Genomic DNA, 22,296 nt, shown 5'->3' on the forward strand with positions numbered 1-22,296 from the left:
CATGTGGCTTTCAGTGCTACATTTGTGTCTGGAAAGCGACTAATGAGACAAAAACATGAAGAAAATCAGTGCTCCAAGTGTAAATTTTTCTGTCAACCACAATAAAAAAATTTACATCTCAGACAAGATTTAATAAACTACCATACAGCAAAGTGTTTCATTTTACTGAACTGCAGGTCTGTATAGAAGTGATGGCTGCTGCCTCTTTTTGCACAGCAGAGGGAGGAGAACTACCACTCAAGACTTAAAGATAAGCTCATTGATGTCGTACAGGAGGAAATACAACATGGCTGCTGCCAACTAAATCTCTAAAATCTGGAACCTGCCGAAGTCTGAGCTTTCATTGATTCGTAATCACTTACCCAGAAATATTTAGTGATACAAGATTATTTTGCTTGTGACCAAAATGAGGAAGCAAGCAAACTGTTTATATGAATGACCTTGTGTCTTTGCATTTTACAAGCATCTATAAAATGTTTTTTGGAACTAACATTCAAATCGCATCTTTCTGACAGTTAACTAACACACTAGAAATAATGATCAGTACAAACAAAGTAAAGCCCAAAAATGTGTTCTCCGTGAGAAATCGGTAGGGGAAAAATGACTTTTGGACAGACAGCAATCATATAAATGCAACAATGTTGTATTGGGAGAAAACACAAGCTAAAATGAACCCATAAAAAGACTTAACAATGCTCTTCAGACTTTCACAGGATCAGTCTTCCCTACTGCCTTTAGCTGCTGAATGCTGGAGCTACAGCTACTAGTTGGCAAATGAGACAAAGCCTGTATGAGGCGACCTCAACACCACACGCAGGTACAAAACAGAATCAGAGAAGAATTATTCACTACATTTTCAAGGAACTGCTTCAATAGAGGACAATAGAAACACATTTTATTGAAGAAAAAATTAACAATGGTGTCCTCTCTAGCAGTATTTTACCCTGGTATAGTTTTTGGAGTGAGTCCACATATGAATTATAGTGATCACAAGTGTTCTACGCATATTTTTAAAATAGTCCACAATAGTGTATAGAAAAATTAATGTATAAACATATTAATTTAGTTCAAACACATCATGTTTCCATTTGATGTTTGATTTATTATTTTTTATTACATCCCAAAAGTAAAACAAAGTTTGCTATAAAACTATACATGGCAACTGTAACCAAATCTTCTCAGACTAGACATGTTTTGGTTGAGTGCAGATCATGTACGATTTTTCTTTCAATAATGTTTGATAGTTTCAGTTCTCAGTTTCTGACACAAACTAAACTCTCAGCCGATGCTATGTGTGTTGCACAGCAAAATATCACTTCCAAGTAAAAAACACTGCATGAAAAAACAGACAATGTCTCTCCGAGGCTGACAGAGGTATCATGATTTAACACTTGAAATGCTGCATCATGATTGAGACATTTGAGATGTCAAAATGTGAAATGAAAAAGGTCAACATATGAAGGTAATGGTAGTGGTAAGACTCAACTGGTAATTTTACAAATTTTACAACAAAACAAAAACAAAAAAGCAATGTGTATAAGCAATCCAGGCATTTGAGAAAATTCATGAAAGCAAAGCAATGACTTCTCAGAAGATCCAAAAATTAATAACACTCATAAACCCTAACATACTTAATCTCCAACATCTGAAATCTAAATGAAATTCAATGTCAACAATTATTCAGTAAAGACACTCAGATAAAGCATTAACAAAAAAGAGGAAAAAGTCCTCTATATTCACATATTACTCCTCAAAGTTAAATACAAACTAAAATCCATTACTAAATGTACAGAGAAGCTCGAGTTTCACTTTGTGGGTGAACAAAAAGTACTGTTCACATTGTGACAAACAGTGCAGGTCAGTTCAGTAGGTTTTCTAGTTACTCCTTCCTTGATTCGGCATCCTCCTTCATCTTCTGCTCCTGCATGCGACTCCGAGTGGAACCTACACAGAAAAAAAAATCATTATACTTGAGGAACACGCAACCAAAACCAATACAGCCTGCAATGAGAACGCTTGAGCAAGTAGATTTAGAATATCAAAAGCAAAAGAGAAAATGAATATGGAAAGTTGGTTTCACTTACTCATCTCTGCAAGCTTCTGTATGAGTGTAGAATCTCCTCCAGATTTGCTGTAATTTAAGAAACACAAAGTGAGCTACAATGTTGGATATTAGCCAATCACTGATTTACTGGTATTGGTATGATGTCTGATATATGCAGATATGACAACTGTTTATAGAACATATTGCAGAAATAAAGATGTATGGGGTAATTTGGAAAATAAGTCACCATATTGTTTGTCTGGAAGAGTGGCTAAAACTCCCACATTTACAAAACTCTAAGTTTGGTCTGAAGCACATGTAGCAGAGTATGCATCACAGCTGAGCAGACGGTGGTCAAGCAGTGTCTTCACAAAAAGCTGCTGACTAGTTTTTAAAATGCAGCGCTGGAAAGATAACGGCAACTGCATCATTTTCCCTTTTCAATTTAACTGTGACTCTATGCATACACATGTACATATATATATAGATTATCAGATAATATATTGATATCTGAATCTTCACACAACACGCATGTAAGCTTTATCGGCCATTATGCTAACTCTGTCATTTAGATAAGAAATAAATGAATGTCATTCCTACTAAAGCTTTATTTTGTTTCCACTTGGACATTTGGAACTGAGGCCCCCTGATCTTTCTATTTCAGTTTTCTTGGTTTTTATAACATATAGCATGTTTGAGTGTATATGATGTTCAATAGCACTGTTTGGTACCAACCTGCCATCAGCTTCATCCTGCCCGTCCACATCGAATCGTAACCTCTTCAGGGGCTTTGGAGTGGAGCCAAGATCCAGAGCCCTCTTGAAAGACCGATCGCTGCTGTTGACCATCTGGTTGATCTTCTGGAAGCGATTGGACGGCTGCAGATGAAGGCAAAACAGAAAAGTAGTGAGAGAAGTAAGACATAACTGCCACTGGAGTTGTTAAGAGATCAAAACTATTGATACAAAGGCACCTACCCCGAAAGATTCACCGATCGATACCAGCATTCTGCAAAGGCAAAAACAATCATCAGACTGATTATCTGCAAACAGTCTTTGATGAAAAATCAATGTGAAAGACTGGGATTCTTCACACCTTAAATGAATTAAATCTATCTTGCATATGCAGGACTGACCTGGAGCGAGGCGTCATGATACCCGGAGACATGCGAGGGCTTTTCAGAGGGGAGATGTACACGTTGTTACTCCCAGGAACACGCAGAGGTGAATTAGGGAACTTGTAGGGGCTGCATGGTATTTGTGGGATTGGAGAGAGGGTAGGTGGCTGGAATAAAGAACAGCAGCAGCAACAGTCAGAGGGAACAGCAGGCATTCTGTTTTTCCCATAGTACACGCATTAAAAATGACAGTAGGTTTCTCACCCTGGTAGACGCATACTGCAGGATGTTGGTTTTCAGCTTCTGCATGAACACTTGGTTGTAGAAGATAATGATGGAGTCGTAGTGACCCTCAGTGATCAACACATGCTTAAAGGTCTGCAACATAAAGAGAGACGGGTCAAAATCATTCTGTCACAGCAGCAAAACCAGTCGAAAAGAGAAGCTGTTTTCAATGGAATTATTAAAAAAGGTTGCGTCACCTCCTGGCTGGTGTTGGGCATGTTCTTGTATGCCGTAACAATGGTCTTGAAGCGCAGATCAACACACTTCACTTTACATATGGCATACATGGCTGACATCATCAACTAGAAGAATCATAGCAGGCATTTAGGAGAAAAAAAACAAGAAAATATGAGTAAAAGAGCTGAGAAATGAACATTTCCTTGGTCTCACTGCTGCCATAGCCTGGTTTTGACTGTACTCTGTGTTTTATACTGCATTCCTTGGCTAAGGAGATTCATGAGAAAGCTGAGACTATAATGTCTGAAGGACAAATGCTACAATAACTGATATCGTCTTGTTTAATTCTCAGTCGGACCTCTGAACACTGTCCTGGTGCATCAGTTCTGCCCTTTCAGCTGAAATAGTCACTCTATATTTCTTTTGTTTATTATTCTTTATTTTACTTTCATGAATACAACAGACAAACATTATTACACTTTGATTGCATATTATAGCTCATCCAGATTTCCATAAAACAAGACAATAAAAAGGGATGAGAGACAGAAATAGAGTGCAATATTGTCAGGTTACCTGGTCGAGGTGACGGTCTCTCATCAGCTCGTACTCGTGTTGCAGAGTGTGCTGGAACAGAGTCCATATTATGGGCTCCAGCTCAGGGTGGGCGGTCAGCAGGTAGGAGCAGAGCATCTTCAGCCTGGTGTAGGCCAGGCGGTACACTGCAGAGAGACAGAACCATAGAGACAGTTGGAACAGTGCACAGGAACCACAGAAGTGAAAAAATGGTGCCACATATCATAGAAAAATTTATTTAGCCTCTGTTCATATCAAGAAAGGTTGAATGTTTTGCTTTTATATGGTTGTACTGTCAGATCAAAAAAGTGGAGGCAGCAGTACCCAGATCTTATTTTTCCACTCGTTGATTATTACATATGAGTCAACATGAGTCTGCACTGATCACACAGAACCAAGAATGTGAATGATATCTTACATTTTTTATAGAAGAGGCTGAGAGAGTTGGACTTGGGGTGTCGTGGAGTTTGGCTGGCAGCCTGGGAGGAAGTTTGAGAGCTGGGTGTGGCTGGAGACCCGGGAGGTAAGACACGACTGCCTGGTCGCATGGGTGACAGATATCTGTGCGGGCAACACAGGAAACCGTGGGATGTGTCAGTTACCCCAGCAACATCAAATAATACAATTTCCACTTAACGGTAAACGGAAACCTTAGATGGTTTGGAATAAGGTGGAAGAAATGCTTCAAATCTTTGAAATGGAATGCCCATGGTGAGTGTAAGTCATGGAAATGAACAGAAAGTTAATGACTCTTATCTATACTTATGATTCACAGTAGTTACACAACAGTTAGAGAAGATCTTGGAGCTGTGGCATACCAGCAGCTGACTGACAGAATGATTGCAGGATGACTTACAAGTCGGCTGCGGTGTGGTTGTGCTGCAACGGTTGGCTGAAACTGGCTGGTGTCTCCACCTGCTCTGCTACCCCGATCTCATGCTCCTGTTTCAGAAGCTCAAACAGTGGCGAGCCCTGCAGAGACACAAACAGAATTATTCACATTAAACACAACCGTGTGCATCTAAATCATGCTAAGTATTAAGACGCCATGTTCACAATACACAACTCCTGAAAGCTGAAGTTTATAAGAATGTAGAGTTTCTATCTTGGTCAAAGCAAAAATCTAATTCTAAAACAACCTTAACTGATGCTAATTACATCAATTACAAATAATACACAAATTAGTTTGTATGTTAAGATATTTGTTAGGATTATTATACAATCGTGTCTAATCTGAGAGCACAATTGTAACGCACAACACTTGAGATTATTTTCTTTATCAGTCATATAATTCTACATAATATCATCATTACCAGAACTAACCAGAAATGTGCATCACTTTCCTGAATCTATGGTGACATCTTTCAATATCATGTTTAGTCTAACAGCATAAAACCCCAAAATAACCAACTAATAACTATAAACCTACAGATTCACTTGAAAAGAGACAGCTAATTACTTGTTCCTCAAGTGACTTTTTAAATTCCCTTGTGTCATCTCTAGAAAACCTAATGATACAAATAAATCATTGCAATGTCAAATAATCTATGTGATATAACATATTCATCATATTAGTGATAAATAACAACAAAAATCATTTTTATATCAGCACTTCCACATGAACTATAAATTACTATCTCAAAAAAGGAGCCAGTCTGTTTAGTTTTACTCAGACAAGTGCAGCATTGACAAGTAAATGGTTAGGATTACACATTAAATTCCCCTTGCAAAAAACCCAACTGATAAATTCAATTTATGGTCTGATAAAACAGGTGTTAATCATTTTCCGTTAACTCAGTTACACTCCCTATAATAGCCATGGAAATCCCCTCAAATTGAAACTAAAATATTCCTTTTATTTAAAAATACATTCACTCTAAATACCAACTCAGTAAAATCCACATCCACACAAACATCTCTTCTTAACACTTGTCAAACTAAATCTAAATCAAGATAAAAAGACAGCATGCAAGTTAAGAGTACACGTGAAAATCGACATGCACACCAAGATAATAATCTGAGATGACATCACGCATGGAAGTGGGGACTGGTTTACTACCCAGCAATTTACACAGTGGCTGCAGGTGCCGACATGCAGCGAGTACATTCTTCACGTCACACTTGCTACACCCTGCTGACGCCACCAACTCATTTCAAAACTACACTCAGTATACGACTGCTTCACAGCATTCAGTGACGAATAATGAAAACAACCACTGCCGCATGCTATTGGGTTTAGTAAAATCATTGCTAAACGTTTCTTTATTCACTGTCAACTACAGATTCTAGTTTGTCTGATTTGTCAATCCCTCCAAACAATTACAGACATAAAATGAACCTTTTATAATATGCCGTATACTGTGTTATTAAGCAGAAGATTAAATCTCCTTCAGAGTACACAAAATGCTTTGAATGTTGTGGTAGGTTGATCTGAAGACACTTACAGCAGCGAGGAAGACGGAAACCTAGAATTCAGAATCCCCTAGAAATTTAAATGCGCAAATGGAAATTATGAACACACCTATTTCTCGCCATGATAGCTTAAAAGCAGCGTTATTCAAATTTCATGCAACTGGAAAAACAAAGCAGCAATGGGAGGACTTTGGCCCCCGTGGAGACTCCTCCCTGTGTTTCAACAGTCTGTCAGTTCTTTGTGTCGGAGTCTCTGACTTGCTGGCTGCTGTGAGGTTTTTGATTTACGGTCGGGCAGGAGCAGAGTAACGATCACCCCTGTTCCCCCGGGGCTGCTGCAGGAACACAGGAAAACAAGAGACGAGAGGCAACACTCGACTGCTCACAGAGTTGAGGAGAAGCACATGACTCTTCTCTCAAAGGGGATAAACATTTCTTCTTCAGAAGACATCTGACAAGACTGAAAAGTCCACTTACAAGGAGGATAACTCCACTTGCTGGACAACTTTCACAACAGGACAATGGATGTAAAGGACTTTGGATGCTAATTAAGGTACACTGTGGAGTATCTGTACAGTTTTCCTCACAGCATTTCACAACATAAAACCTCTCAAACTGAGCGTTCTTTAATATTTTGGGACCTTTTATTTTTGCCATCTGCCGAACATGGTGAATTAACAAGCTGAGCTCACGACTGAGGAGAACTTTTTTACTGTTTGTTGCCTGCCTAAAGATGCAGAACAGCAGCTCACAATTCGGCTGTGACAAGAGCGATGACTTCAAATACCCTCTGTACAGCACAGTCTTCAGCCTGGTGTTTGTGGTTGGACTTTTCTTCAACATGGTGGCTGCATACATTTTCGGCTGTACACTGAAGCTGCGCAATGAGACCACGACATACATGATGAACCTTATTGTTTCAGACTCTTTGTTTGTTCTCAGCCTGCCTTTTCGGATTGCGTACTTTGTTAAACGCGACTGGGTGTTTGGAAGTGAGCTCTGCAAGATCTCTGTGGCCCTGTTCTACACCAACATGTACGGCAGCATCTTATTCCTCACATGCATCAGCGTCGACCGTTTTCTGGCCATTGTGTACCCGTTTCGGTCTCAGAAAATACGCAGCAAACGGAATGCCAAACTGGCCTGCGTTGCGGTGTGGGTGATGGTTCTTTCTGGAAGTATACCCACAGGATTCCTTTTGGACACCACTTCACCAAACAACACAAACTCCTCACATAATTACTGCTTTGAAAACTACTCGAAAAAACAGTGGAAGTCTGAGCTGTCCAAGGTGGTGGTGTTTATTGAGACCGTGGGCTTCATCCTCCCACTGATGGTGAATGTCTTCTGCTCTATCAGTGTGCTACGGACCCTAAGGAAGCCTCAAACCATCAGCCGTGGAGGGAACCTCAACAAGACAAAGATCTTGAGGATGGTCCTCGTGCACGTGCTCATCTTCTGCTTCTGCTTCATTCCCTACAATGTTAATCTGATATTCTACGCCATGGTCCGCTCCAATGTGCTCAAGGGCTGCTATGCAGAATATGTGGTCAGAACAATCTACCCCATTGCTCTGTGCATAGCAGTGACCAACTGCTGCTTTGATCCAGTCATCTACTACTTCACTTCAGAGACAATTCAGAGCTCCATCAAACGAAAGGCTACAGTATTGCACAACAGTGCCAAGCTTTTTGAAAGACTACAGACGGATAGCTCGCAAAGCAGCTCAAATACAACACCCAAAAGCATGACCCTGAGGAGTATAAGGACAAAACCGTTTGACAATGAGTCCACAGTCTAATGACAATGGTACTGATTAATAATGGAGTGACAATGGCTGCTTGATTTGAATCACACAAACAAAATGGTAACTAAGGAGCCACTCCCATCTACCGGACACAGCAGAGACTTTAGACTGGGACTTAACTCACTGATCCCTATTCAATCAGTGAAAGAGTGCAACAAGACAAAGAGGAGCCATTTGAATTGAAGTGTGTTGCTGCATAAAAACCCTTTATGAGTGCAACAACAGAGTTAAACAAAACTTCACTTCACTTTATCAGGAAATGAGTTTATAGTGTGCATTAGTGAAAATGGCATGTGGTGCTTCAAATATGTCTCAACCTTTGCACAAAAGACATTGCATTTGTAGTTTTATTCCTGAAAGCTGACTCTCCTTTGGAAAATTTAGCTTTGACAACGCTGAACCAGTATTATAATTCTTTTAATGAACTGTATTGTGCAGTTTCTAAGTGTTATTTGTGGCCGCATTAAGGCTTTTAAGCACTTTATAGAGCAGCATGCTCTATAACAGCTTTTCCCCATATACTGGAAGTGAATAAAAATGTTCTTAATTTTTTTAAGGATTGAGTATGAAATTTGCTGCGTGTTTGATTGGGTGGGGTGTTGTGAAATGTTTGGCAATAGAAGGCTATCAGTTGTTCGTATGTAACTCTGATTGGGTGTCACCAAATTATTTGTCTAGACTGATTAGTCACACAAGTGCTGTGGTTGTTCCATGAATGCACAGTAAGTGCACACTAAATTGTACATTACAGGTGTGGTCAGCACATGACAGCTATACAGCAAAAACACTACTAATGGCCTCAAGATTGATCCTTTCTATAGAAAAGTTAGGGTAGGTTAAACACGACAGCAGGTCAAGAAGTTTTACCTGCTCTACTGCATTTTTGCAAATAAAGCAAAACTTAAGCAAGCGGAAATAAAATTGTATACATACGCTAGATTTAGAAGTTACTAAAATTGAATGGAAAATGCAAAAAAAATAAATAAATCATGTAGCCAGGCTGTGTATAAATGCATCTTAGCAAGGCTGACTGCATGTGAAACCAGCTCACAGTACAAACAGAAGACGACGGAACTTGATTGCATGTGGAATATCTGTTACTTCTTGTTAAAGCTACAAGACTGAGCACTACTGCATTCCTGCTGAGAGGCTTAGCCTTAGGGTCTGCACTGACAGGGCAGACTTATCGCAACCACTGCACTGATGGAAGCAAAGCAGGCGAGCAGCAACACGCTCCTTGTTGGAGAAGAACGTTTACAAAGTAGAGCACAGAGGTGTTAGCTGCGGTTGTGACAGAAGTATTTGCCATGACATCATGAGTTACCCATCGAGCTGAAATAAGAACACAAAGAGCCTCGCCTTGATTATACTGATTACAGATTACATATTAACAAGTGTACTAGTAGACAACAGATGAATTAATGTTTTTATTAGGTACAAAGACTATATGTATAGCTACAGAGAGTGGTTTTGACTTTATTTTTGACCGATTAAGACAAACTTTAGATCAAATGTTCTCCAATGTTCCCCTGGCCTGAGATCTACACTGACTTTTCCTTTACAGAGAGTGCAAAACCTCAGACAAGACAATTTACATCAACTTCTGTCAGTGAATTATTGCTATTCCTCTATCAGCTAGCTGGAAAATATAGTTAATGATCAACTTCAATCACTCGAGAACGGTTTCAAACAAGAAGTCATAAACATGACGCCCACCAGGAAGGTAATAAAACGCTGATTCTGTGAAAAAAATGTCAGTCAATCCTCCAGCTAACCTAGAGATCAAAAATTAATGAAACATTACTTTGCAATGAGCCACAACTGTGTGAAGGAGAGGGGAGAGGGGGGACAGAGGAGGAGAATGGGTGAGGGAGACCCTGACCAGTGTGTAGGCGTGAACTGCTCCATGCATTGCATGTGCACTGTTAGAGCATCCTAACCAGTCATCCTGCTGCTCAGCACCAGCCGACTGGAAAAATAACTTCATCAAACTGTCACTGCATTGATCCTGGCACTGGTGAGTGATTGCTTCAATATTCTCTGTTGTGCACAGTTGTACAAATACAGCATATAATGGGTTAAGAAATATCAGTATTTTACTGCATCAGTTGAATGTAGACACTTTAAATGAAGAAGACTACCATTAATATTCACATTGTATGTGGTTATGACTGTAACTGACAATTACTTCTGTTATTTTCTCAGTTAAGGGAATAGTTGTCTCTGCAAAATTTCAGAAAAATGGTAAAAAAATATTAAGCTAAAGGTCATGCCATCAAATATCTTCTTTTGTGCACAAACCAAAGATATTCAGTTTACTGTCAAATATGAGTAAAGATGCAAGAAAATATTCAAACTTTAGCAGCTGTAATTAGAGAACTCAAGCTGATTAATTTATTTACCAAAAGAGTTGCTCTATATGTGATATTTTCATTGGCTTTTACATTTAAAGAACCAAATAAAGGTACAATATGTAACATGATGAGATTCAGAGTCAGTGACAAACTGCTACATACTTTGCAACTCTTGATCAACCTCAGTTTAACAGTTATATACTCTGTGTTGGTTATAATTTAACTACTATGGAATAGCAGTTACTACAGCACCAAAATATGCAACTGAGGCCATTCATTATTATATGTCAGGAAAGGATAATGATCCCCGCTTTAATTGCAATTCTACAGATTCATCCATAGAATGTAAAAGGATGGCAGAGAAAACTGGGACACTACAAATAAAAAAAAAACATTAGTGTCTTTAAAATAATATTACTGATAATGACAACATGTCACTTGAGATGCTACTAGAAGTTACCCAAAAGACATGAAACACTTCAGTGAGTAAATTTAGTTATTTTTATACTCACAATGGGATTTAAAGAATAAATAGTGTTAAGAAAGTGTAAATTAGCATATTATATATACATATCCATATATATGCATGCTGGAAATGATGGTTCACTGATATTTGCTTATGTACTACAACCTTAGTTAAATTAACGCCTCTGGCAATCTCAATGTAAGATTAACTTTATGAGCTTGACAAAATATGACTTCAATGTGTAAATAGTATTACATCGTGAGGTGTTTCTTTTGCTCCCACTTCGCATTTAATAAAAACCAAATGTTTGCTTGTTTTATGAGAGCAGGAAGTTGCACTTAAAATTTCATTGGCAGAATTCACCCGTCTGTCCTCTACATCAAACATTAATTCATCTGTGTCAGTCACAGTAGTGTATTCGTACCTCTAAAGCAAATTTACATTCCATAAAACATCTAACATTTTGAGTTAATTAAGATTTGACCTGCCACAGGTTTGATTGCTGCACCACAAGTGACCGAACATGTTCCCTGGCTCACTTCAACCAAATGTCCATGATGAGAAAAACATGCTGCTTTAAAGTGGTGGATATTATTTTGAGATATGGAGCACTGGAATATGACTGATCTGACAGCCAAACCAATCTCACCTTTGTCTAACTGTACTGTGGATACCAGCTACCGCTTCACCTTCTACCAAGTGTCCTACAGTGTCATCTTCCTGCTGGGGTTGGTCACCAACAGCTTGGCTCTGCGCAGACTGTGTCTATCCTCCTGCACCATGAACAGCACAGCCATTTACATGGTCAGTCTGTCTACTGCTGACTTATTTTTTGTGATCTCTTTACCATTGAGAATCTACTACTATCACCAAAAGGCTCGAGCTTTGTCCTCCAAGACAGGAGACTGGTCTGGTTGGACTCATGGGGTGGCTTTCTGCCAGATCACTTTCATCCTCAAATACATCAGCTTGTATGGGGGAATCTTCTTCCTGGTGTGTATTGCTGTGGACCGTTACTTTGCTGTAGTGCACCCTCTGGCATCAACACTCCGCAGGCGGCGTGTTGCACGGGTGGTAAGTGGGGGGATCTGGTGCCTGGTGCTGGGGCTCAGCGTGGGTCTGCCTTTGCTGCAGTCACTTGCCACTCGCCAGAACCAACCCTGTCTGCTGGACCCATCCTTGCAACACCACCGCACCATCATCCTGGTAGCCCTGGGTGTAGTGCTGGGGTCATTTCTGTTGCCCACTCTCATACTCCTTTACAGTTACTGCAGAGTGCTGCGTGTGCTTAACCAGCCGAGACACCGCTGCCGCAGCCACCGCCGCGGCCGTCAGCACACCCTCAGGGTTATCTACTGGGTGCTGGGCGTCTTCCTGCTGTGCTTCCTCCCCTACCACATCAACCTGCTGGGATATACACTCACACACATGGAGCTGCTGCCCCACTGTGGCCTGGCCAAGGTGACCAAGGCTGTGCACCCAGTGGTGCTCTCCCTCGCCAGTTTCAACTGCTGCCTCAACCCAATTATCTACTATTTCTCCAGCAGCCTGGTGCACAGGAAGGGTCCTGCTGGTGGAGGCAGCGGCAGCCACTGACACACAGTGGACACACATAACTTCACACAACTACTGGAAAGAACCTTTTGATGAATCTTAACATATGTTAAGAACACAAGACTGGTAAACAGTAATACAACTGACTATGCCAGGGTCCACTCTCATTACCGTGTATGTGTTAATATGTGTGTGTAAATATGCAATCTGTATTCTAGGATGAATTTCAACATATTAAACGATCTTTGTGTGTTCATTTTAGCGTGACTGCTGGGGAGCAGTCTGGAGTTCAGTGTCATGAGATGAACACTGCGACTTGGTTACTTCTTCTGTGTATTTTCTCATTACAACTTCAATGTGATTGTGAAATATTTACATTTTTTATATGCAGTGAATGTTGAATTTATGCGTATTCTGCCTCTTTCACAAAAATGCTGATTAAAAGTTATGAAGCAGTTTAATTGATCTTATAGGGTATTTATCATATTTTTAAACTGCAGTAATAAGTAGCAACTTTTTTTATTCTACTGACATTTTTTTCTTCTGTGTCTTTACGTTGTGTATGAATGAATCTTATGAAAATGCTGAGACAGTATTATGAGCATACTCTTGTAGCAATGACAGATAAAACTCACTGTCCTCCATGCAATCCTCTCCATGATGAGGTTCTCGCAGGTCTCCAGATGTTTGACTATGTCTTTGCTCAGCGTGGGCTCAGCCTTGATGAAGCTCTCGATGACTTTGTAGAAATCAAAGGCAGCGAGGCTGAACACATCCAGTATCCAGGGGAAACACACGTTTGTTTCAGCAGTGTCACCTCCTCCATGGGTGTATCCTCCATTTTTGAAACTGCTCTCTATTCAAGAAGAGCAAACAACATTTTTACGAGTTGTCCCACAACATTTATTACTGATAATTATAAGATGATATAAGATAATACAACAACAGAAGAAGCAGTATGTTATCAATTTGTGAGGAAAATTAAAGGGATGCACCTCCATATGTTGACATGACCACCTCCAAAGCACAGGCCAAAAGTGATTTGTGGAATGTGGAGTCATTGAGAAGTTTACTGGAAAGGAAATCACAAGATAGGGCTCAGGCAAAATACCACTTCAGCTTCAATGCAAATCAAAACAATGCAAAGCATCCATGCATTTCCAATGTTCAACTGAAGTTCAAGTGAATGCACGCCAACATGGACTGGATTTCTCCAGTAATTTGATAAAAACCACCAAAAAAAAGCATACCTGAAATTTTGCACAGACAGTCGCTTCTCTTCCTACAAAATTAAAAAAACAAATATGGAAATGTAAGGGGTCACCACTGTTGCTTTCAGCTGACAAATTAAACTTTATGCACTGTGTTGGTACTTAATAGATAACTAAACATGGAACATTTTTTGATCATGCCGTTGAAAATATATGGGAAAAAAACACAAACAAGTTACTGACCGATTTCAGCATTGCCTCCATGACTTTGTAATACAGTCTGACACCAAGAGCAAATCTCTGAAAGATTGAAGACATTTAACTCAGACATACAATGATTGGAACAGAGTGTGTTGCCATAGTTACTCTGTGTCCTCTTGGGTGGTTGTTCATACCTGTCTGCCATAGACTACACAGCGTGGGCCGACTGCCTGACCAAATCTTTGGCTGAAGAGCTGCCCGAGTGTCTCCAAACGCTTCAGCACATCCTGCGTCGGATCCACGGTGCAATTCTGATGGCAGGAAAAAAGAATTCAGCAAGATGTAGATTCATGTGATACTGTAATTAGTGGAGAGACCCACTTTAAAATATGTAGCCAGGACTGCAGACGGATGGTCCCCACTGGAGGTGAGATCCCCCCTCAAGAGCTGAATGGACGTCATGGCAGCTCTGATAAGACAATACAAAAATTGGTCAATCCTGAAGGATGAACTCAGACAGAGCACAGCAAACAAGGGAAAATGACTAATAAATGACCATAAAGTAGAAGAAATTCCCAAAGCAATATCCAGTGTTTGCTTTTCCATTTATAGATCCACACATTCAGTAAATATCGACATTATTATATCATCTATTCTGCAATAGGAGTTTATCTACCGTAACAACTGGGGTACACACAGATAAAAAAATGCTTAAAATGTTCTATTTAAAATAAAAATGGAGGTTTGCCTGTCAGGTTTGACAGCTTCTTTTGTAATATTTAATGTCAGCTTGTAACAGTATATCTTACTTATGAAACTGCAATTTAAAACACTGCAATAAGTGAATCACAAAAGTTTCAATTTAAGATATACATTAGGCAGCGTATCAGACCTGGGGATTAACTGTTGCGTCAATAGTTTTTTTAAAATTAATGTTGTTCTCTTTGTGTAACTGTCACACTTTTGATAGTATCCTACATTACATTTTAAATCCACACATTAATAATTAACTCATGCTAGGCTTAAAAAAATTCCATTGCAAAACACGTAACAGCATTTGTCAGAAAATCAACATTTAGTTTTTTCCCCAAATTGTTCTGTCCTACTTAATATGTGAAGATAAAGCAGAAAAACATTAATTTCATCAACACGGACTATTACTTTTTCGCTGTCATTTCTGCAACTCCACAGTGTTTACAGTCTATACAGACAAAAGCAAACATGACATCTCAGTTCCCCCTTGATAGGCAACAATTAAAACAGTGAAGTGAGTGACTTCTAACTGCTCACCTGATAGGAGTCTGAGGAGGGATGAGTCCTGCATCTTCATCCGGCAGGTTCTTCTTTGGTGTTCTCTCCACCTGTGAACTGGATGCAGGACAAGACGACTCAATACGTTTCTTTAAATTACTTCACATCAAACACTAAAAGGTGAAGAAACAAATAAATTACATCTCGACTTTCGGCGCAAGAACAGTCTCATCTCCGTCAAAAAACAGCCGCCCGTCAATGTCTCTACTTTTGAGGTAGTGCTCTTCATATTGTTGGTCAATGTCATTCGCCTGTAATGAAAATCACAGCAGAGGGTTACTCGTAGTGAGATATCGTCACACATATAATATTCAAAATTAAAACTTGCATTATATCACTTTGCACCATGCTTTCAATCAAGTCCTGTATTTTAAATTTACCTGAATACAAAAACGGTACATATTAAAATTTATAAAAGCCTAAAAAAACAAAGGTGCTGTACTTTTCCATTCATAGTAATACATTATTGTTGTATTACAAAGGAGCTTTTATGTTTTCCATGACCTGCTGTTTACGAATAATTTCAGTGTTGTACAAAGGATAACAAACCATCAGATTTCATTAGTTAAACACACATTTTGTAGGTGAAAACTTAACATGAATACTAGATTTGTAGTTAAAGATGCAGCAGGAAGAAATCTGGAAAAGGCCAAAAAAAAGAGAGAAAGGAGTGGCTAATAACTGGCTAACAGCAAGATCAAGTTTTTGTTCCATTTTTTTAGACGGAGTGAAACAGGGGACTTGAAAGAGGATTAGAGTGAAAGGATGTGGTAATGGTGACACAACAACATATGAGTGGTTGAACCTTTACTGAAAAAAAGGCGAGGCCGGCTAAACTCTGATTGGTTTACACGACACGCCCGTCACATGGCAAAAAGTGTTTGTGGTTAGTTTGTAACTTCATATTACCTGCTTTCATTAAAAGTGATGGGTTAGGGTTAGGTTTGGGGACCCTAGAGTCAACCCTAACCCCATCCCTAACCCTTTGACGGTTAGTCTAAACACACATTTTCTGCCCACTTTGTTACATTTTAATACTATCTCATCAGATCCGAGTTGAAAGACCTGCGATTAACTAAAGTCTGTTATCACATGGTGAACTTCCTAAAGCCTAAAAATGAAGCTGAGAGGAGGTACAGATGTCTAGTTTCCTCTAAGACCACTGGATTTACAATATGCTGCTGAATATTTTCCCTGTGACACTAAATAGTATTAGCTAACCAAGCTTTTAGGACATAAAGTGGTACAATACCTGCGGCGGGTTTCTACACAGTCAATAATTTGGTTTTAAACCGATTTGGTCACATAAATACACTACAACTCTAAACAACATAGACAAATCATGTACAGAACACACTCAGTGTTGAGTCCTTCTTGCACTCAAACAGGACCTAGCTAAAGACTGTATGACTTCAAATGAGCCAGAGCCTGTCCATATCTGATCAAATGTCATCCTCAAAAAAATATTCTTTCTAAGGACGAAAGGCTCAGTTTTGTTAAGAACAAGCCCAGACAGTCAACAAGCAAAGTCCCTGTCTATAAATCTGCTCTATAATATAATCAGAGCCAAAATCTTCCTGAAAGTGTCATGTTTTCCCAATTCACCCAGGCCCTTCCACGGTAGGTAGGATTGATAGGATAAGACCTACACATTATTTAAAAAGGCACTTAACTAAGTAATGCACACCATCTGTTTCTCACTGGGGTAGTGTACTTTAATAACAAAATAAATATGTCCAGAATCCTTTTTCAGAGGAGTGGGCCAGTGTCAGCAAACAGTAGCATCCTGTCTCCACTGTTTTCATACCTGCTTCTGCAATATACTACCCTGACGCACTACAAAAGATCCCCTGCTTGAGTAAACATTTTCCTGACAACATACATGTGAAAACAAACATGTGTGAGCAGCAACGAGAACAACCAACATCTGTCAGACTTTCAAACGTTCAACAAAGGCAACAGCAAGCAGTAACTCATGTACACAGTAAGTGCAGGAGAGGCAGAGAGAAACCAAACAGGAGAGCAGGTAATGTTACAAACGTCACCTACCTGAGGAAAATCTGGAGACCTTGAAAGATCCAGTGAGTCAAGGAAAGCCGAGAAACTGGTCTGGTATACGTTCTTCACCTGCAAATGCGATTGTCAAAAAGGATACATGAGGACAAAAATGTAAAAAGGAATTTAAATTGTGTTTGTAGGATGACTGTAAATGAAAAATTAAAAAGAGGATTGCTCAGACCTCTTCTGCATTGCATTCATTCTCTTTGCACAAGGTTTCAAGAAGCTGCACATCAACTTCTGGCTCCGGAGGTCGGAATTTGGCTTTGCTCTGGTTGCGACGAGATGTTCGTGTTGGGGGGCTCTGAACTTTGCTGATGGATGATTCTGAGAGAAAAATATTGAATAGTTTACCAAGTCCCTAAGAGCCATGAATAAATCCTTTTGTGATACATAAATTTTACATTTTCCACAGCTGGGAAACATGACTAGCAAATACACTACTATAGTAAACAACAAGAACCACTTTGCAGTAACTAGTTCTACGATGAGGAGTCAGGAAGATTTATAAACAGGTTAAAGTAAATAATACTACAGCTTACTGTAAAGAGGCTGCAGAACATCCGGAGAGCAGCGCTTGATGAATAACTCCAGTGTACAAAGCAGCAACTGGAATGATATGACCAGGTCATCCTCCATCTGCAAGGCCCTTCCTGCAGACAGCAGAGACGCAGCGCATGAGAAGCATCATCACAGTAATACTGATGCCGACCAGGAACAACAGAACTGTAACTATCAGGAGGAACATTTTCCACTTTATCTGATCTGCACAGCTGAGCACGAAAGGAAGGAAGAATGAAAAGATAAAGACTGAGCAACATGAAAACAATTCCATCAAGTGTGTTAACAGCTTGATCCTATTTGTTTCTGTTGTTAATGTGTTAAGAAGCTCAACCTACCTTTGGCCAAAAGAAACATCGTCCAGCAGGTTCGCATGGTCTCCCTCTCCCTTGAAAATAAGACACTGAACCATTAACAATGTACCAGCATTACATCTTTTATAACAAGCACACAATTATCAAACACAAGGCCACAAAAAAGAAGCATGACAAACATATTTTCCTCATGTGGTGGGGAAATGTCCAACTTACTTGCCATCAGAGGTCAGAACGAAGATTTTCTTGCACGTTCTGCAACAAAACAAATTTTATGATCACTTGCAATTTTTTGCCACTAAAAGTTCTACATGAATGAAGCACCTGTATGGTACTGATAAACTCACTCACTTCTCAAACCTCTGGTAAAGAGCCAGCATCACATCGTACTTCTTCTCCAATCGTGTCAGTGCTGAATTCACCTTAGTGCTTATCGTGTCCAAGTTCACGTCCAGCTTCCTCGCCAGACCCATAAATTCTTTCACACTAAAAAAGCAAATACACATTTGGAAGTGAGGTAACTTATTTTCCAAAAAAACAACAGAAAACACAAAGAAAAACAAAAAACAATCGAAGTAAAACCAAAACTGTGAAACTGCCTCAGTGATGGAAAATTATTGAATAAAACAGTAATGTGATGGATGGATGGATGGATGGATGGATGGATGGATGGATGGATGGATGGATGGATGGATGGATGGATGGATGGATGGATGGATGGATGGATGGATGGATAGATAGATAGATACTTGATTAATCCCTGTGGGGAAATAAAGTATATCGTATTTGTAAGTCCTGAGATTAGGTATGATGTCAGCACCATCACTGGCTGATTAAGACTTTATAATGAAACAGCAGCATCAACCCCAACACAACACTGACTGGAAGATAATGTCTGTCCGGCCAAAAGTTTGCACTTTTGTTTAAAGTGTTCCATAAAAATAAATATGACATGTTATACATGTAAGTTGAAGTAGTTTTTTTCCTCTTTTGCCAGTGAATGTGTACATTTGAAATGCATTGTATTCTAGGTCTGCACCAGAATAGTAGGCATGATAATATCTTAATTTCACAGCAGGTGAAACTTGTTGATCTCAGTTCAGCAGATACATATCAGTATCCACAATGGTAATCAGCCAAGATGAGCTGGAAAAGTATCAGCATAACAAATGTCGGCAAAAATCCAGTATCACGCATTCCTACTTCACATTTTTCAGTCTTTTCTTTTTGTGCCACAAAAGTGACAGGCATTTAGAGATAATTACTTGAGGCCCCAAATACATCTATTATGCTTGCATGCTGCAGAAAGCAATTCCAAACAAGGCACTCTTGTTTTGAGGAATCTTCTTGCCTGGAAAAACAATGTGCAGAAAAAATGTGTCCCGTATCCAAACAAAGAAAATCTGAGTTGCCATTCTGTGCTTAAACTACTCATGTTTTCCTATGAAATGTACACTGAAATCACCGATGTTGCATGCAAGTAGAGGCACTATGCAATGATGCTAGTCTGGTGAGCACTTACTTTAGACTGACTGCTTTCAGAACTTGAGTCAAGGTGAAACAAGCGACATCCATCTCGATCACAGTCACAAACAGACAAGTGCCCCACAGCCTTTTCTGACTGTCCTGAAACAAAAGGTAAAGCACAATGTTAGAAAATTGCATTTTCTCATTTTCACTCCTTTCACTAGAGGTGGAAAAGTAACTGCTTGCAAATGAGAGGCTTTATTGTCTACAATAGCTACAGTTATTAAGCATCTTTCAAAATGTGATTTTTTTTGCACACAATTCAGTTTCTGGTACTGTACCTGACGACTGCTTGAAAGGCAAAAACAAAACAGTCTTGAGTCTTTGTGTTATGACACTATTGCTGTAAAGTGGAAAATGCATTTAGGTTTGATATGAACTTGTCCTTGATAATGCAAATTTGAGAAAGCTTATCAAAATCACCACCTACAAGAAGAGGACTCTGATATGAGGATGTGTATTTTTAGCATTCAGAACCGGATGCCATAGTGGATAAATGATTCTAACTAAAAAGCGTACATGAGCTGTCTCCAGAAGGGACATTTTGTTCTTTTATTGATTAGTTTCTAACCAGAGTAATGCAGTTTCCACCTTTTTCTTCGCCTCAACGAAGATGCCCATGTACGAAATATTGTACATGGGCAGTCACACAGTAATTACTAAACAAAAATCTAAACACGACATGGAATATATTTAATTTCATTCTATCCATTCTACTTAACAAAGGTGCATAAGTATTTGTTGTTCCTACACACGGCATCTCTACAACAGAATGGACGTCATGAATCAGCTAACAATGCAGAAATTAATTAATGAGTTTGTTGATGCTGTTTGTGGAATTATGGTCCACTCTTCTTAAAGAGCTTGTCAAAGTTGGGATTTGGTGGTAAGATCAGGTAATGTCACATTTATGCACACCAGATATGACGGATTGTCTGTCACACCATGCTGTCTGAAATGACGTATGTGATGATAAAGTGTCTGGCTATGGCCCTAACTGACATGCCAGCATCCAGCATGCCAACTGCCCATTCTCTTCTCTCTCTTGTTGTCTGTGGCATCATGTCATTTGAATAAATCTGCATTTTCAGGTGGCTTTTCATAGTCACTGGTCAAAGGACTGTCTGTGTACTGGTGACGCTACCTGATACTGTCCTGTAAAGCCACACCTGTCTACAATGAGGATTAACTCAAGAGTTGAGAATTTGCCACCAGTTTAACAGCTTAAAAAACATTTTGTGCACAGTTGGCTACATCTAAACCTTGCTCAATCAGAACAATAGAATTTAGATTGTTAACTGTCCTTCTAATTCAGAAAAGTAAACCCTCTGTTTATAATTTTGTTGTCAGTTTCCTACAAATACATACAGTGACTTCATCCATGGACTCCTGGACAGTTTTCCAGAGCTTCCAGGCACCGTCACATACCAGGTCTGTCACATGGAGGCTCTTACTCAGAGTCACAAACTCAGCATCCTTGTCTCTGTGTCTGGAATAAGGAGGTCAAACATCAACAAATATGGAGGACATCAAAACATGCTGCACAGATGACAGCAGTCTCACAGAGTGGGACTGTTAGCCAAAGCCTCACTTCAACATGGGGTGTATTTGTGTATTACAACACTTCATGGTACATCTATTACGGAATAGTTACACTTTGTGGGCAGCTGTGAAGAGTTAAGAGATATTACACATTACTAGTTTTAGCTCTAAATGCAGGCCTGACTTCGTTTGTAGCCGCTAGCTAGTCAGCCTGAAGGTTAGTCATACAAGCTAGCTAGCAACAGTAGAAACAGCGGACAAACTAGCTAAATATTAGGCTTCACTATCACACTAACACACTAAGGTGCTGACTGCTGACATGCCGCTGTGTTCTGAATGAGACAAAACAACTTGTCTTACTTTTTAACAGACAACTCAGGACTCTCCTTCTTGTCTGGTGAGGAACTCTCGGCACCGGGCTTCAGCTCCTTCATCTGTGTGGCCGCAGAGTTGCGTTTTTTAGGTGGCATCTCGGTATTCGGGAACCTAACTGGCTGATATAATACTTAAAAACAGAACCGCGGTTTGAAGGCAACAAATAACTTAGTTTAAAGCCCACTGCACGAGTTCCGTGGCAACAATACAACAAAATCGGACTGTCTTCCTGGAACCGTGCGACTGGAGGTGTTCGTTTTGTTCACGGGAGTGCGCGGCGGGGTGGCGGTGCCGCCGGTATCACGGCTGGTACACAGTAAATCCGTACAGGCCGTGTGTACGACACTGTTCACTGATTTTTGCTGATTGTTCGCTTGTGTCTAAACCAAATACCGTCAACAATAACA

The 22,296-nt window shown here is 39.7% G+C and overlaps 3 protein-coding genes across 4 annotated transcripts; 2 read left to right on the top strand and 1 right to left on the bottom strand.

The window, feature by feature from the left end:
* Positions 1–873: 873 nt before the first annotated feature.
* rb1 (retinoblastoma 1) lies at positions 874–22,142 on the bottom strand. Of its 2 annotated transcripts, XM_023284011.3 has the most exons (27): positions 21,875–22,142; positions 21,341–21,461; positions 19,968–20,071; positions 18,797–18,931; positions 18,662–18,700; positions 18,470–18,519; positions 18,113–18,223; positions 17,752–17,897; positions 17,562–17,639; positions 15,654–15,763; positions 15,492–15,569; positions 14,583–14,670; positions 14,396–14,512; positions 14,244–14,300; positions 14,040–14,071; positions 13,785–13,861; positions 13,425–13,645; positions 5,053–5,168; positions 4,615–4,757; positions 4,197–4,342; positions 3,644–3,748; positions 3,426–3,539; positions 3,180–3,328; positions 3,022–3,052; positions 2,780–2,922; positions 2,085–2,131; positions 874–1,944 (listed from the first exon to the last, which is right to left on the bottom strand). In XM_023284011.3, the coding sequence occupies exons 1-27, from the start codon at positions 21,982–21,984 to the stop codon at positions 1,880–1,882; spliced, it is 2,733 nt and encodes a 910-aa protein (XP_023139779.1). In that variant the 5' UTR covers positions 21,985–22,142; the 3' UTR covers positions 874–1,879. The 2 variants fall into 2 exon arrangements, with proteins under 2 accessions (XP_023139779.1, XP_054873364.1); XM_055017389.1 differs by lacking the exons at positions 13,425–13,645; positions 13,785–13,861; positions 14,040–14,071; ... (12 more) ...; positions 21,341–21,461; positions 21,875–22,142 and adding an exon at positions 6,641–6,803.
* On the top strand, positions 6,903–8,971 carry LOC111577645 (lysophosphatidic acid receptor 6-like). Its single transcript, XM_023284012.3, has one exon. It carries the CDS (start codon positions 7,342–7,344, stop codon positions 8,407–8,409), a length of 1,068 nt encoding a protein of 355 aa, XP_023139780.1. The 5' UTR covers positions 6,903–7,341; the 3' UTR covers positions 8,410–8,971.
* On the top strand, positions 9,120–13,251 carry LOC118471236 (lysophosphatidic acid receptor 6-like). Its single transcript, XM_035954536.2, has one exon. The coding sequence runs from the start codon at positions 11,839–11,841 to the stop codon at positions 12,829–12,831; it is 993 nt and encodes a 330-aa protein (XP_035810429.2). The 5' UTR covers positions 9,120–11,838; the 3' UTR covers positions 12,832–13,251.
* Positions 22,143–22,296: the final 154 nt, after the last annotated feature.

The sequence above is a fragment of the Amphiprion ocellaris genome, chromosome 14 (assembly GCF_022539595.1).
Source record: "Amphiprion ocellaris isolate individual 3 ecotype Okinawa chromosome 14, ASM2253959v1, whole genome shotgun sequence".
Taxonomy (NCBI): Eukaryota; Metazoa; Chordata; class Actinopteri; family Pomacentridae; genus Amphiprion; species Amphiprion ocellaris.

Excerpts from the sequence above, each read along its gene's own strand:
- LOC118471236 (XM_035954536.2), top strand. The coding sequence starts at position 11,839 with ATGGAGCACTGGAATATGACTGATCTGACAGCCAAACCAATCTCACCT.
- rb1 (XM_023284011.3), bottom strand. The coding sequence starts at position 21,984 with ATGCCACCTAAAAAACGCAACTCTGCGGCCACACAGATGAAGGAGCTG. Across the intron at positions 18,520-18,661 it reads GTTCTGACCTCTGATGGCAA|GGAGAGGGAGACCATGCGAA; the intron begins GTAAGTTGGACA and ends CTTATTTTCAAG. Across the intron at positions 5,169-13,424 it reads AGAGGATTGCATGGAGGACA|GGCTCGCCACTGTTTGAGCT; the intron begins GTGAGTTTTATC and ends GTGTCTCTGCAG.
- LOC111577645 (XM_023284012.3), top strand. The coding sequence starts at position 7,342 with ATGCAGAACAGCAGCTCACAATTCGGCTGTGACAAGAGCGATGACTTC.